Raw genomic sequence first — 15,724 nt, 5'->3', positions numbered from 1 at the left:
ATTGTCTGCTTTTAAGCATGCCCTTTTCAAGTTTTAACAGGATTATCAAGATTACAGTCTAATGTAACTTGTAAGTATAAAGGTACTCTGATAAAAACAGATGTATGTTGTGGCCAGATCACCATCACCTGTTTCAATAGATAGTCCAAATGTATGTGCACATATCCTTGCACATTCCTTCCATTGAAATGGATGGCATTTTTATGCACCACAGTTTGTCCACATTCTTATATCAACAGCTCACCACTACTTCAGGTATTACCATGTAGTTCTAATGAAGAAAATATGATTGCACTGATAGACTTTCATAGTGTGCTACTAGCTTATTCATATGTGTACACACAAACATTTGCACATATTGATCTGTTGACTGCCTCACTGCACTCATTCTTTGAGGCTACTCTTTGTTTGTAGGCTTCGTTAACTGTTGAAAGGAGAGTGACTGTTTTTGTCAGTCGAATATTTTCTGTATTGTTGATTTGAGAGCTTCATGTGACATGTTAATCAGTCTGAATCAATGCATTTTTATTCACTTTTAGGCCCTGAATTGGTTCACACCCAGGGAAGGGTGCACACTATTACAACCATGGAGCCCAGTTCTATAAAAATATAATTAAGATAGGGGGTGAAAAAAAAAAAAACCCTGCATTGAACCTTGTCTTTAAGTGCATACTTTCTTTCTCAGGAATTTTCCCTCAAAATATGCATTTCCAATTGTACTTCTTAAAATTTACATTTTGAACTACAGTATTGTCACACATTCAAAATATTGAGAACCGCATTTGAACTTTTATAAAATGAGGAATTCTGTTGATAGCTAAGTTTTGATCCACATACTACTTCACACATTCTTCCAAGAGGCACAGACCAGGTTGATTGATACTGGAATTGGTAATGAGTAAATTTTGCATCTGATCTTACCTTGGCTGTGAGCTGCAGATACTTACTGGAAAGAAAGCATGCATGGGTTGGTGCCCTCAATGCACAGAGAAATATCACTATTCTTTAAGAGAGTATGAGATGCTATAGAAGAGGAAGTGGAGGCTTTTCCATGTTGTGAAACTAACTTCTGTTTGGCTTTAGTTTCTTCTCCTATTTAGACCTCTATTTTCCTTAGTTCAGCTTCCCTTTTCTACTATGTTCCTGAATTTGTGTTCTTTTCTCTAAATTCCTTGTCTCTTAAAATATCTGCCATTCTTTCTCCCAGCTTTAACTTTTTTTGAAATTCAGGTTCATTAATGTTTTCTTTCCATATAGCAAAAAGGAAATTTACTGAACTATAATGATGTGTCTTTTTCATTCCTTTATATTGGGTTATTAGGATAACAAAAGAGTATCCTAATGTTCTTCTGATCCTATGTATCTGATATAAGCTAAAGAATGAGGAGATGAACTCTGTCTTTAGAGGAATGAAAGAAAACCACTCCTGTCTATGTATAGCTGTTTGCAGTAAGGTTCTCCTAACAAAATAGCTATGCATACTTGGTATGAAGAACTGGGTGGAGCTTATGATTACACATACTGTAAGCACACCCAAATGTCTTTATAGATGCCCCCCTTTGTAGTACTCCACTGAATGGACATTGCTGATAAAAACCATCCGACTTCCTCCTCTGCTCATTTGCTTTATGTAGGAAACGTTCAGTTGACAAATTGCCATGATAACCTTGCAGTGATAATCAGTAAAGTCTTCCGCTCCCCTCCCCTTCCCAAGGTGTTAGCCATTTAGTGTATTGGAAATTAGAGAGAGAAAAGTAGAGGAAATTTGTCAATAAATTCATTTAGATTAACAGTTCTTTCTTCCCATTCCTCTCACAGGTAGCAAAGATAAAATGGGCAGTCATACTTCCATATTGAAATTTCTGCTGCTGCAATTCTCCAGTGTCCGAGAACTACAGATGATCCGTTTCTTTGCATTCCTTATATTGTACCTGGCAGCAGTTACAGGGAATCTTATCATCATCACTATAATTGTTCTTGATCACCACCTACACCCCCCCCCCATACTTCTTCCTGATGAACTTGGCCGTGGTAGATCTTGGCTCAGTTTCAGTCATGGTACCCAAATCCATGACTATGTCCCTCATGAATGACAGGTCAATTTCTTATCCTGGATGTGTTGCTCAAGTTTTCTTTTATTTCTTCTTTGCTGCATCAGATCTTGCCATCCTAACTATAATGGCCCACGACCGCTACGTTGCTATCTGCAACCCACTCCAGTATGAGAGAATCATGCACAAAGGAGCCTGTATTAAAATGGTAGCCATTGGGGAGATAGTCAGTCTTCTTTATGCTGTCCTACACACTGAGAGCACGTTTGCAATCACCTTTTGCCCTCATATTGTCCCTCAGTTCTTCTGTGAAGTCCCACAGTTAATAAAGCTCTCCTGCTCTGGCATTAATTTGGTTGAAGTTGGGTTTCTTGTTCTGGGGTGTATTATAGGAGCAGGACGTTATACTTCCATCATCAGAACATACATTCAGATTGTTGCTGCAGTCTCAGAATCCCCTCTGAACATGTTCAGAAGAAATTCCTCTCTACTTGCCTACCTCACCTCTCTGTTGTCTCTATGCTCATCATTAGTGCAATCTTGCCTATGCAAAGACTCCCACTGATGCATCTTCTAAACTGGACATGGCCTTTGCTGTGATATATGTGGTAATTTCTTCCATAATGAATCCATTCATCTACAGCATGAGAAACAAAGAAATCAATTCTGCTTTGTGGAAAAAGTTAAGATTTAGGACATTTTTAAAAAAACAATCTTTAGTTTTACACCTTCATACCTTTATTCTACATGGGCTGTTTTAGACGACCTTCTGCATGTCAGTGGTCATTCCTATGTCTACAAAGCTTGCACAACAACCACTGACATTTCCCTGCACCTCAGTGTAGTGTTGAAGTTGCAGATGTAGCAGTGTAAGACCTGACAATGCTGGCATCCCAGGATGGTTGAATACATAAGCATATTGGCATAAACTTCCTTTTCCAGAGAGATTTCTGGGACCCTGGAATGGGGTGACATGGGGAGAATGGTGTGGCCCTAAGGAAATGTAATCATATGTCTGTAATGCTCACATGCAGGGCAGTCTTGTTCAGTCTTGTCACAAGCTGGTCAACTTGACCTTCTTGCACAGATATGCCTTCAGATCCTTGCTAGTATCGATAAAGATTCTCCTAGTTCAGTCTTTTAGCTTGTGTTTTGCCTCTCTATTACCTTGAACAGACACAATGTAGTATTCCACATGCATTAATTTTGTTGCACAAGCTTTTATCCATGCCTTTTCATGTACATTCTCTGTCATTCTCCCTTGTTTGTGCATCTCTTCCCTTCTTTAGGCATATGCAGCCTAAAATGGTTTGAGGTTCGCACCTTTACCTGATTTATAATCTGTGCATAAATACACCTGAAATGTTAGTATTTCTAATATTTAATTCACTGGGATCATTTTGTAACAGTTTTAAGGCTTTGGCTTCTACTATCTGAATACTGAAACTTCTTAAGTAAATGGAAATTGGCACTCAACCCAGATGCAAGATAGATTATTTTGCATAGTTTTTGTAGTGATCCATCCAAATCCCTCCATAGGTACTTCTGGGGACTGCTGTATTAGTGAACTGGCCATGAAGTTAGGGTTTAGTTTAAACTTTTCTAAAACTTATTTCAGTTTAATGAAAATTAATTTATAGTTTTAGACCTACAAAAATACAGAAGGCTGAATTCTGGATGGTGAACAGAGCATTATTAGGTATCCCTTTGCCAAGAGCATATTTAGTGCCCTGAACAACTCCCACCAATACTATCTCATCTGAATAGATTTCCATCAAATGTGAGCAAAAGTAACTCTCTTTCTTCTGTGTCTCCAACATGAAACAGAATATATCCTTTATTTTTTCAATTTATATTTGAGCTTAGTCCATTTATTCAACTTACATCCTTTTGTTCTGCAAGGAACCTAAGGCTGCCTAAATACTTCTCTTCATCCTCTCTATTTCATCCTCACAACAAACCTTTGAGTGAGTTAGACTGAGAACCAGCCATTTGCCAAAAGCCACCCAGTTAGCTATATGGCTTTGGGTACTAGAAACCACATCTCCAAAGATTCAGTCTACACTTTTGCTAATAAACCCATAGATTTATTTCTGATGACCATGTTACATAACATCATTGAGGCTTCAAGGCTATAATTGTAAAGAATATACCACAAAAATCATCGTCCAGCAACATGGCCTTTAAATAACAGTGATTTTCTCCAAAGAGCTCCACTCAAATACCCATATGTTATGGCATATCAAACCAAATAATCATTCTTTGCTGAGTTCTGAAGAGGAAGAACTTGATGATGTGTGCTGCAATGCAATATACTAAATTCTCATGTGTATTGAGTAACTCCTACCAATCTCTCCTAATTATATCAACACGAATGTTGAGCACTGAGATTATGATTTCCTGTGCACCTCTGCTGCTTAGTTGTGTTGGCCTCCTGACAATGCCTTACCTGCAGTGGAGATCATGTGTAAATTGTGCTTTAAATTGTAACAATGTCTCAATGTCAGCACATCCAATCTGTTTTGAAAAAGATAACGGTAAATTTATGCATTCAACCCCATGGATGACAGTAAGGTAAACAATGCTCTAATATGGTAAAGAACAGATTATATCTGGAGCTTTCATTATTACTGAGGATTTTGCAACATCTTCATAAAGGGCAGGGGTGGCATGACTGAACGAAATCCTTCCTCATTCCTGATAGAGCAGTTTCTAATTTCTAAAAGATACACGGATATGGCAAGGAATTTAGCCACCTTGATGAATGTACGTTGGTAGGGAATATATTGTAACTGGAGATGAACATCATTGCTAAATCTTGGTTGGTGTGTGGTTGTCATGGGTGGTGACAAATCTATTTATTTATCTATCCATCCATCCATCCATCCATCCATCCATCTATCTTCCTTCCTTCCACCCATCCATCCATCCATCCATCATCTATCACCCATCTATCATTTATCTGTCTGTCTGTCAGTCAATCTATGTTCCTTTTGGCCAGGGCATCAGACAGTTATCAGAATGTAAGATGCTCACTGCATGGAGCAACCAAAGCATGAGGACAGTCTAAAAGCTGCCACCTCCAACTCATTTTATTTGGTAGTTACCATGCTAGTATAGAGACTTTCAATTTGCTAAGGATGAAGTATAAAATGCACATTTACATCAAAACATCCACTTGAAGCCCTGTAGAACTGTACCATAATCTAATATTACTGGCATAATGAAGAGCCCTTATTTCTCTTCGGAAAAAAAAAAAAATCAGCTTCTGATCAGTACTTTTTCATACCCAAGTAAAATGAGCTAATGAGTATGCAGCAAGTTCCACATGGACCAACATCATGTTTAAAATATTCTTTAGCCATGTGTCCCAACGGTGTATACGGTATCATTGCAAACATACCAGGGCACACACAATCTTCCATCAGCGAGCCATTTTAAACTTAGGACAAGTCTCCATTAAATCAACTCTCATGCTCTTTCTCAGTTTATTTCTTCTCTATTCAATGTGTTTCCTTCAACAATATGTTCTAGCAACACTAGGATAGGTTCAGATATTTAACGCCAGCATTTCAGTATATCCAAACTGTACATCCAGAATGTGGCAGATATGGGCAGTTGGCAGGTGTTAGACATTGCCAATCATTCAGAGAATGGGGAGTTAGATTATTCTTCATGAAAAGACATAATATGATGCAAGTTCTTTCTCTGGACACTTTTCATTTTTCAGCACTGGTGTTATAACACACAAACACACATGCTGTTTTGTTATGTTAACTTCCTGTGACTATGGTGTGAGAGCAATGGATTCAATCCATGTATCGGTGAGTACTTTGCAGTTGTGTATCTAGATACTTTACCAACATTGATGTAAAGTATTTCCAGTTGTATTGTAAAGAACACAGCATCTCTAGTTTTATAATGTGTACTTTTGAAGTTCTACCAGGATCATTAAGCTGATTACACTCTTCAAAAAAGCAGAAGTGCACTGTGATGTAAGCACCTGCATGTGTGATCAGTCTTCCCATGATAGCAAAAGAAGATCCTAATGAATTTGCACTTATTTTTGCACATTTGTTCCACTGAAATGAATGACATTTTCCTATCTACTGATATTTCTCCATGCCCCGATTAGCTAAAGCTCATCACTTGATCAAGAATTATGGTTTAGTTATTTTGGAAAATGATACATTATGGTAATCGTATATGTGCATACTTTGATACCAGCTAACCCAACAATATAGAATCATTCCTTTTTTCTCATGCTAACCTTTTTACTGCTTCATTTATATTTAATTTCCTGGGGTGCTCTTTTATTTTACGCAGCTAATAGTTGAGTTAAACTTTTTGCCAGAAGAATGTCTTCTATGCTCTTGGTTTCAGAGGTCCATGTTACTGACTAACCAGCTAGAAGCTATGTAAATTTACACAGAAGTTGGTCCTACCATGAGCAGTACACAATTAGAACCATGGAATCCAGTTCTCTACACATGCAATAAAGAAAAGGAATAAGCAGATCAATTTATTTCTGGGCCCTATTGCTTTTGCCTGCGTTCACAGATAAAGCTGTTCCATTTCATTTCCACTTTGAACTACAGGAAAAAATGCACCAAAATTTGCATCTCACCATGTGCTCAAATATATGCATGTTAAATGTGCTTTCTTCTGGTATATATTTCTTATTATGCTCAACATTCTATTTTCACAGATTTAAAGCACTTTGAACTGCATTTGAATGTGCAAAATGTGAAATCTAGTACATAGGTAAGTTTGATTCACATATCAGTCAGCCGAGAAACAGAGATGAGTTTAATTTATCTTGGAATTGACAAGGAGCAATTTTTACCTCCATCAATATCCTTGGAAGCAAGCTCTTTAGACTTACTCCCATGCAAGTATGCACAACACTGTGTCTTCTAACAACAAAGAAATAATGCATTTTAAAATTGCTGATATATTCAGTTGCTGTTAAACTTTTTTTTTTTTTAAGACAGCTTATAATGTTATCATGTAAAATCAGATGATAGGGATTTTCACACTGTAAAACTAAATCTTTTTGGCTTCTAGATTCTTCTGCTTCAGACCCAATTCTGTTCTGTCTTCAGCTGCCAACAAGTAATCAGTTCCTGAATTAGGATGCTTCTCATTATGATACTTTCCCCAAACTTTCTCCTGATAATTCCTTCTTTTTTCCCCTTCTATCCAACCAACTTTTTGCCTGCTCTACCTTTTTTCATTTTTGTTGTTTGTTGAAGGAGATATGAAATCCCTTATAAATCCCTTTTTGAGTCCCTTACAATAGTTTAGTTCTGATTTTCCCCTCCTTTTATATGTTCATCATATATGTCTGCATAGAAAAAGGGATAGGGACTATGTGTTCAGTGAAATGAGAGGAAATGAATGCTATTTGAGAAGGGATGTATGCATCCATCTAAAGCCAAAGTCTGCATATTTGACATGCCAAATGGTATGAAGCTTACACACACAAAACTGTCTGAATAGATTCTCCCCTTTCCAACTTTTCATGAAAGAGCAGACAACAGGGGCAGAGCTGATGGGGAAAGACTTGCTTCCTCCTCCATGCACTTGCTAGATGTAGAAAGAATGAAAAAAGCTACTATCGCAACAACTTTGAAGAGCAGACTCAATTGTTTGCCCCCTAGTGCTTAAGGAGTGGAAATCTGGGGGGGGAGGGTCTGATAAGTTAGATGAATCCCGTTAATCAGGGGCAACAGATATACAGCTGTCTTTTTCTTTGTCTTATAGGTCACATGAGAAGAAGTAATGAGAAAAAATGAGTAATCATACATCTGTGTCCACATTTGTGCTGCTGACATTTTCAGACATCCAGGAACTTCAAATCTTATACTTTTTTGTTTTCTTTGCCTTGTATTTGATGGCATTTGCAGGGAATCTTCTCATCATCACTACAGTTGCCCTTGATCACCACCTGCACACCCCCATGTACTTCTTCCTGATGAATTTGGCCATGCTGGACATTGGAACAGTTTCCGTCATGGTACCCAAAACTATGGCTATGTCCCTCATGAATGACAGGTCAATTTCCTATTCAGGATGTGTTGCTCAAGTGTTCTTTTATTTCTTCTTTGCTGCATCAGATCTTGCCATCCTAACTATAATGGCACAAGATCGCCGTATTGCAACCTGCTTTCCGCTTCAGTATGAGAGAATTATGTTCAAGGAAGCCTGCCTTCAGATGGTAGCCATTGGGTTGTGTTTTAGTCTTCTTTATGCCATTTTACACACTAGTGGCACCTTTGCAATCACCTTCTGCTCCAATGTTGTCCACCAGTTCTTCTGTGAAATCCCACAGTTATTAAAGCTCTCCTGTTCAGACATCTACCTAGTTGAAGTTGGGTTTCTCATACTAAGCTGTAGTATAGCACTAGGGTGCTTTATCTTCATTGTCATAACATATGTGCAGATCTTTTCTGCTGTGCTCAGAGTCCCCTCTGTTCATAGTCAGAAGAAAGCCCTCTCCACCTGTGTTCCCCACCTCACTGTTGTCTCTTTGCTCATCTTCAGTGGAGTCTTTTCTCATGCAAGGCCTCCAAGTGATGCCTTTTCTGACCTGGATATAACTTTTGCTGTGATATATGTTATAATGCCTCCCTTGTTGAATCCATTCATCTATAGTGTAAGAAACAAGGAGATCAAGACCGCTCTGTGTAAGCTGTTTCAATCAGGGTCTTGACTTCAAGAGAGTAGTATTTAATTTTATTATTTATGCTTATATCCCAGCTTTTCTAGTAAGAAACTCAAGTGGCTTTCATAAGCCTGCTCCTTTCCTTGCCAAACCTTCAACAGTCTTGTGGAGTTAGGCTGGGCTTCATTCCTGAAGGAACTCAGATCTCCCAAATCCCATTCCCTTCCCTCTTCCATCCTGTATTGTATGACTCTCCCGCTGAGATTTGAGCGGGCCAGAGGATGGGGTGATATGGGAAGGCTTCTATGACCACTTAAAATATTGTGACCTGAACAGGTAGTCATGAGCCCACCTATAATAACAGTTTAGCATTCCATACTCATCATGTTTGTCCCACACCCTGTTCTCCATGCTCTCACTGCATAGTTTGAGTCTTTCTGCCCTATTTGTTCATCCCCCCACCTCCTTAAGTGGCATGCAGAGAAGTTCTATCAACTGATTTATGATTCAAGTATAAATCTACATGAAATGTAAACACTTGGAATATTTTCATTGAGACCATTGCTGTAAGAGTAGTAAAGCCAGTAAGACTTTGTTTCTTGTTGCTGCAAGCCCAATGTAATATAGTGAATTTTTCTTATTCAGTGGCTGCCAGCATCCAGCTTGGTAGAATTCTGGATAGAAGCAGCATCATTTAGGAATCAATTGCATCCTATAACCAACAATATGTGAAGAGTCTTGAGCAACTCCCACCAATATATTGTTACCTGAGAATGTTGCCACAAAATGTAAGCAAAGGTCCCTCCTGCCCATTTGTATTGGCCACATAAATCACTATCGTATGAACATTTATTTTACAATTATCAATGCTAATAATTTGATCAAAATTCAAGTAAAACTTATTAATTGACACAAGGTCTACATGCTCAAGCATCTCAGTCAAAATTCATATATGCCATTGATGTGATCGTGTGTTGGTTGAGCACATCTTTAGGTTTTCTTTTACATACACACATACTAAAAAGCATACTACAAACCCTAACCAGTTTTTGGGCAAGGTGTTGGAGCGGGTGGTGGCGGGACAACTCCAAGCACTCTTGGATGAAAATGATTATCTGGACCCATTTCTGTCCAGCTTCAGAACCGGGTACGGTACAGAATCTGCCTTGGTCGCCCTGTATGATGACCTGTGCAGGGAGAAGGACAGGGGGAGTGCATCCCTGTTGGTTCTCCTGGACCTCTCAGCAGCTTTCGATACCATCGACCATGGTATCCTTCTGGATAGGCTAGCGGGATTGGGGGTTGGAGGCACTGCTTTGCAGTGGTTCTTCTCCTATCTCAATGGCTGATTCCAGAAGGTGGTGCTGGGGGACTATGGCTCTGCACCATGGCAGCTATGCCATGGAGTATCGCAGGGGTCCATTTGTCCCCTTTGCTGTTTAACGTCTACTTGAAACCACCGGGAGAGGTCATCAGGAGGTGTGGGCTGCAGAATCATCATTACACTGATGATACACAGCTCTACCTCTCATTTTCCACCAATCCAGGTGAGGCAGTGACTGTGCTGAACCGGTGCCTGGCCGAGGTAATGGGTTGGATGAGGGCCAATAAACTGAAGCTCAATCCAGACAAGACGGAGGTCCTGTTGGTCGGCGGATCGAGCTTGGTGAGGGTGAATTGAACCTAGTCCTGAATGGGGTTGCACTCCCTCTTAGGGACAAGGTCTGCAGCTTGGGAGTGCTCCTTGACCCAGAGCTTTCACTGGAAACTCAGGTGACAGTGGTGGCGAGGAGCGCTTTCTTTCAGGTTCAGCTGATCCATCAGCTGCGCCCCTACCTGGCGTTCGACTGCCTGGCAACAGTGACACACGCGTTGGTGACTTCCTGACTTGACTTCGGCAACGCACTCTACGTGGGACTACCCTTGAAGATGGTCTGGATACTTCAATTGGTTCAGAATAGAGCTGCCAGGCTGTTGATGGGGACTGGGCACTATGCTCACATGACTCCAGTCCTCTGTCAGCTTCACTGGCTTCCCATTGAAGTCCGGGCCCAATTCAAGGTGTTGGTGATCACTTATAAAGCCCTATATGGCTTGGGTCCTGGCTACCTGAAGGAGCGCTTACGTCCATATATGCCCGCATGCCCACTGAGATCTGCGGGAGAGGCCGTTCTCCAGGAACCTTCCGTGAAGGAAATTAGGAGGATAGGTACTCGGAGGAGGGCTTTCTCTGTGGTGGCGCCCAATCTATGGAATGCGCTCCCCAGAGAGGTCTGCCTGGTGCCGTCGTTATTTGTTTTTCGGCGCCAGGCAAAGACCTTTCTATTCAAGCATCATTTTGTTAATGTTATATTTAAAGTTTTTTGGCCAGGGCGACTTATTTTATACAGTTATGTGTATTTTATATTGTTATTTATGTATTTTAATTTATTTATTTGTAAGCCGGCCCGAGGCTTCGGTGAATGGGGCAGCCAAGAAATTTTCTAAATAAATAAATAAATAAATAACCCTGCACAGAGTGGGGAAAGGTTGCAATGGATTTTAAAAAAAAATTAAAATCAGATTTGTGTACAACTTTAAAACTATCATCTAAAAAACATGGGGGTCTTCTCATTCTTCATATATAATGTTCATTGTACTTTTAACAGTTTTTTTTTTATTGATTGATTGATTTAGGAGACTTCTATGCTGCCCCATTCGCCGAAGCCTCAGGGCAGCTCACAACCATAAATAAACTTCAAAATAGAATAATATAAATTAACAATATAAATTAAGTCACCCTGGCCAAAGAATAAAAAGAATTAATAATATTAACAATTAAAATAACATTTGAATAAAAAGGGCTTCACCTGGCACTGAAAAACAAATAACAATGGCGCTAGGTGGACCTCTCTGGGGAGCATATTTCCTAGATTGGGCGCCACCACAGAGAAAGCCCTCCTCCGAGTACTCACCTTCCTAATTTCCTTCACGGAGGGTTCCCAGAGAAGGGCCTGTCCTGCTCAGCGATTTTCTCCCTGAAATGCTTGGCAAAGTCATCACAGCGGGCCTTCGAGTGTGGAACCAGATCTTTCTTAGGGCCAGGGTGGACCAGGCCTTGTACCACTCAAAAAAGCTCTGCTGGACAGCATTTTGAGGAGGCAATGCAAATGGAGAAGAATTTCTTTTTCGCCTCCCTCACCGCCACAGCATAGGCCCAATAATGGGCTCTTAAGTGTGTTCGGTCAGATTCATCCCGTGATCTCCTCCACCTATGCTCTAGACGTCTCCCAGCCTGCTTCATCGCCCACAATTCAGATGTATACCAAGGGGAAGAGTGGGCTCTCCCTGGCGGGAGAGGACGCTTAGGAGTGATCGTGTCAACAGCCCTAGTCATCTCCCCATTCCATAGTTCGACCAGAGCCTCGACAGGAGCACCAGTCTTGTCAGCCAGAAACCAGTCAGCACCAGTCTTGTCAGCCTTATAGAGGGAGAGGTGGCTCTCGAGCACAAACCTCACAAGGAAGTGATCTGACAATGACAGGGGTGTCAGACATAAATTCCTCACCCTCAGACCACCCTGCTCCTGCCCCATTGAGAAAACCAGGTCCAGAGTGTGTCCACATTCATGGGTCGGGCCAGTGATATGTTGAGACAGCCCCATGGCCATCATGGAGGCCATGAAGTCCTGAGCCGCCCCGGTCAGACTAGCCTCGGCATGGAGATTGAAGTCCCCCAGGACCAACATCCTGGGGGTCCTCAACACCAGGTCCGAGATGATCTGTCAGCTCAGGCAGGGAGACTGTTGGGCAGAAGGGGCACGGTACACCAACAGAATCCCCAATCTGTCTCGGTCGCCCAACACCAAGTAGAGGCACTCTAGCCCCGGCCTCGAAGGGACTGGAAGTCCCGTGAGGGAGATGGAGGCTTGGTAAACCAAAGTGACCCCCCTCCCCTACCCTCCAGGCGTGGACAGTGCTGAACCAGATACCCGGGTGGGAAGATTTGAGAGAGAGCAACATCCTCCCCCTCTCCCACCCAGGTCTCGGTTATGCAAGCCAGGTCGGCCCCCTCATCCACAAGCAAGTCATGGATGAGGGAAGATTTATTGTGGACTGACCTGGCATTAAGCAGCAGCACCATCAGGCCTGAGGGGCGGTTGACAAGACTACCTGGAACCCTCTGGCTGGGGGCAGAACCAGAAGGAGGGATGGGTGTCAGCCATCTGTCCCTCCTTCTTCTATGCGGACACGTTAATCCCCCACCACTGTAACGTCTATTGCCTGTGACCACCCCAATGGCGGCGCCCACTTGCTCCCCAGGAAACTCAACTGTCGACATGGCCAGGGATGACTCCATAAAAACAAATTAAAATACAATAAAACTTTAAAACAGTAAGAAAACACCCCATCTACCCCCCCAATACATAATTCCACCCACTGACCTAGCCCCCTGCCAGCCCAGCCCCGCACGGCCACTAACGGCCACAAATGGCGGCGACTGCCCTTTGGTCATCGCCCTTTGGCCACCGGCAAGAGGCTGCTGGCCCAGGCCACGTCCGGTGGGTTAAGCCGGCACCCGCCTGCACACCCCGCCCCAATCCGGAGTTGTTCTCACTGACGCTGGTGGGGGGGGGAGCAGAGAGGGGCGCGGAAAACCACCCGGTGGTGAGTTGGCTACGCCCTCCTCCACACCATTGACAGCGGCCCCGGCATGGCCCTGGTGTCCTCCATCCCTGGGGTGGCCCAGTGGTGGCTGAGGGAGCAGCATCAGCTGGACCCCGGCTCTGCAATGCACCTCAGATCCGGGGGTGGCAGCGGCAGCAACGGCAGCAGCACGGTGCGGCAGGTGTTCTGGGGAGGGAGGCAGAGGGAGCTCCAATCTGGCCCAGCCCCAGGCCACGTCCGGTGGGTTAAGCTGGCACCGGCACACCCCGCCCCAATCCAGTGTTGCTCTCACCGAAGCCGGTGGGGGGGGGGCAGAGAAGGGCGCGGCAACCCACCTGGTGGCGAGATGGCGGCACCCTCCTCCGCACTGTCGACAGCAGCCCTGGCGTGGCCCTGGCGTCCTCTGTCCCCGGGGTTGTCCTGCAGTGGCCGCGGGAGCAGCATCAGCTGGCCTCCGGCTCAGCGGTGCACCTCAGGTCCGGCTCTGGCAGCGGCGGCAACGGCAGCAGCATGGCGCGGCACGGCAGGTGTTCCGGGGAGGGAGGGGGAGGGAGCTCCAATCCGGTTCCTTTGGCCAATTGATGTGTGTCTCTATTTAGATTTATTTCAGTGGGTAACTTCATGCAACGTGACAATCTGCATTTAATTATAGCTAACACTGTATGAGTGGGTTAAAAGCAACCCATGTGCTCAAGGCCTAGCATAGGTTGTCCCACTGTCCTTCTCCCTCCATTCTGCTATGCATTCTCTTGAGAGCTGTCCAGTGGTGAGCTGAGAACATAGTGAAAACAAAGTCACAGGGGGATCTTTGCTCACAAGGGGGGTGGCAAGTACCCATACCTTTCACAGTGAGATACTCAGTGATTTCAGTGTGGATCTGACCATTCTTCATGTCCTCCATCTTTTCTACACTTTTTTTGGGATTCTAGGTTCCCAGGAAGGATGAAAAGTACAGACCTCTACCTTTTCAGGAATGCTCCTTTTGACAGCTATCAAATTGAACCCTTTCCTTTAACATAGAAATTCAGATACCCGGCATTGATTCCCACCTTTTTTTTTTTTTTTTTAATAAAGGTGTAACCATTAATACACTGAGCTTCTAGATCTTATAATGAAAATTAGATTTGTTCTGATAAACAGATGAATTTGAAATAGAATTGAATAAGTATTTCACTCCCATGAGTAATTTGTCATTCTCTGATGATCAAAAATTTGCTGGCTAATAATATTTTCAAATTCTGTACAAGTCTGTGTGTCCTCACTGCGTAGTTGGTTTGGACTCCAGAGACTAAATCTCCAACTACAGAAAATCATATTAAGTAACCTGCACTCCATGGAGATAATTTCTCAGGACTACCAAGGATAGAACTTTTGAATTTTCTCCAAGTGAAAATCTAGAAAGACTTTGATAAAATTTCAGAGGTGGCTGAACACAAAGATTTTATCCACTACAGAAAGACTGTCTAAATATTTATATATCTTTAGTGCTCAATAAAGTTTTCTGAAGGGTGGACCAAATCTGAAGAAAGCCTGCTTCTTGGAGGTGAGCAGCCCACCTATGAAACAGCACAGACATGCTGGCCTCTCCTACTGAAATCGATTGGATAAAGCATGTTACATTTTGGATGGATTGAGCCCCATATTATGTCTAAAGCTGCACGATTGGTGGGCAATCCATCTAACTGAAAAATTTCAACCTTTCCTAATGGGATTGTGCTCTCCCAAAGGGACAAGGTACATAGCTTGGGGGTGCTCCTTGATCCTGAGTTGTTGCTTGTCTCACAAGTGACCTCAGTAGCCAGGAGCACCTTCTATCTTCTTAGACTGATTTTTCAGATAGTTTCCTACTTGAAAGAGTGGAGCCTGGCCACAGTCATCCATGTGCCAGTAACCTCTCACCTGGATTACTGCTCTATGTGGGGCTGCCCTTGAAAATTGTCTGTGCACTCCAGCTAATTCAAAACAGAGCAGTGCTGCTGTTAATGAGAAATGCTGCTAGAGAGCACATTACTTCAGTCTCCACCAGCTGCATCAGATGAAATAGTTTTAATCTTGTTTGGCTTTTATGGATTACGCTACTGGTGGTTGTTTCTGTGAGCCTCCCAGAGAGACTTTGGGCTATTTGGAGGCATACAAATGTAATAAATAAATAGAGAAATAAATCAATAAACTTCCTAGAGAGATTATGCACTCTGTCCTGAACTATAGTGAGTATAAAATCACCTAAAATGCTTCACTTTATCAGAACTGAAATGGCTGCTATTTTTACCTCTGCTGTTCTGTACTGTTTTAATGTTTCAGAATGATATGTAAAGATATACTTTATGAGCAAGATATTCATTTTAAGGTGCTGTAGGAAT

The 15,724-nt window shown here is 42.5% G+C and overlaps 1 protein-coding gene and 1 pseudogene across 1 annotated transcript; both read left to right on the top strand.

Annotated features, from left to right (window-relative positions):
- The first annotated feature begins 1,832 nt into the window (after window positions 1-1,832).
- Window positions 1,833-2,812, top strand: LOC123033440 (annotated as a pseudogene).
- Window positions 2,813-7,845: 5,033 nt separating this feature from the next.
- Window positions 7,846-8,766, top strand: LOC123033439 (olfactory receptor 14I1-like). Its single transcript, XM_044450043.1, has one exon. The coding sequence runs from the start codon at window positions 7,846-7,848 to the stop codon at window positions 8,764-8,766; it is 921 nt and encodes a 306-aa protein (XP_044305978.1).
- The last annotated feature ends 6,958 nt before the right edge of the window (window positions 8,767-15,724 follow it).

This window comes from Varanus komodoensis, unplaced genomic scaffold (genome assembly GCF_004798865.1).
Source record: "Varanus komodoensis strain SLA01 unplaced genomic scaffold, ASM479886v1 scaffold62, whole genome shotgun sequence".
Lineage (NCBI taxonomy): Eukaryota > Metazoa > Chordata > Lepidosauria > Squamata > Varanidae > Varanus > Varanus komodoensis.
Note: the sequence above shows the minus strand (reverse complement) of the source record. Positions and strands in the feature narration are given on the sequence as shown.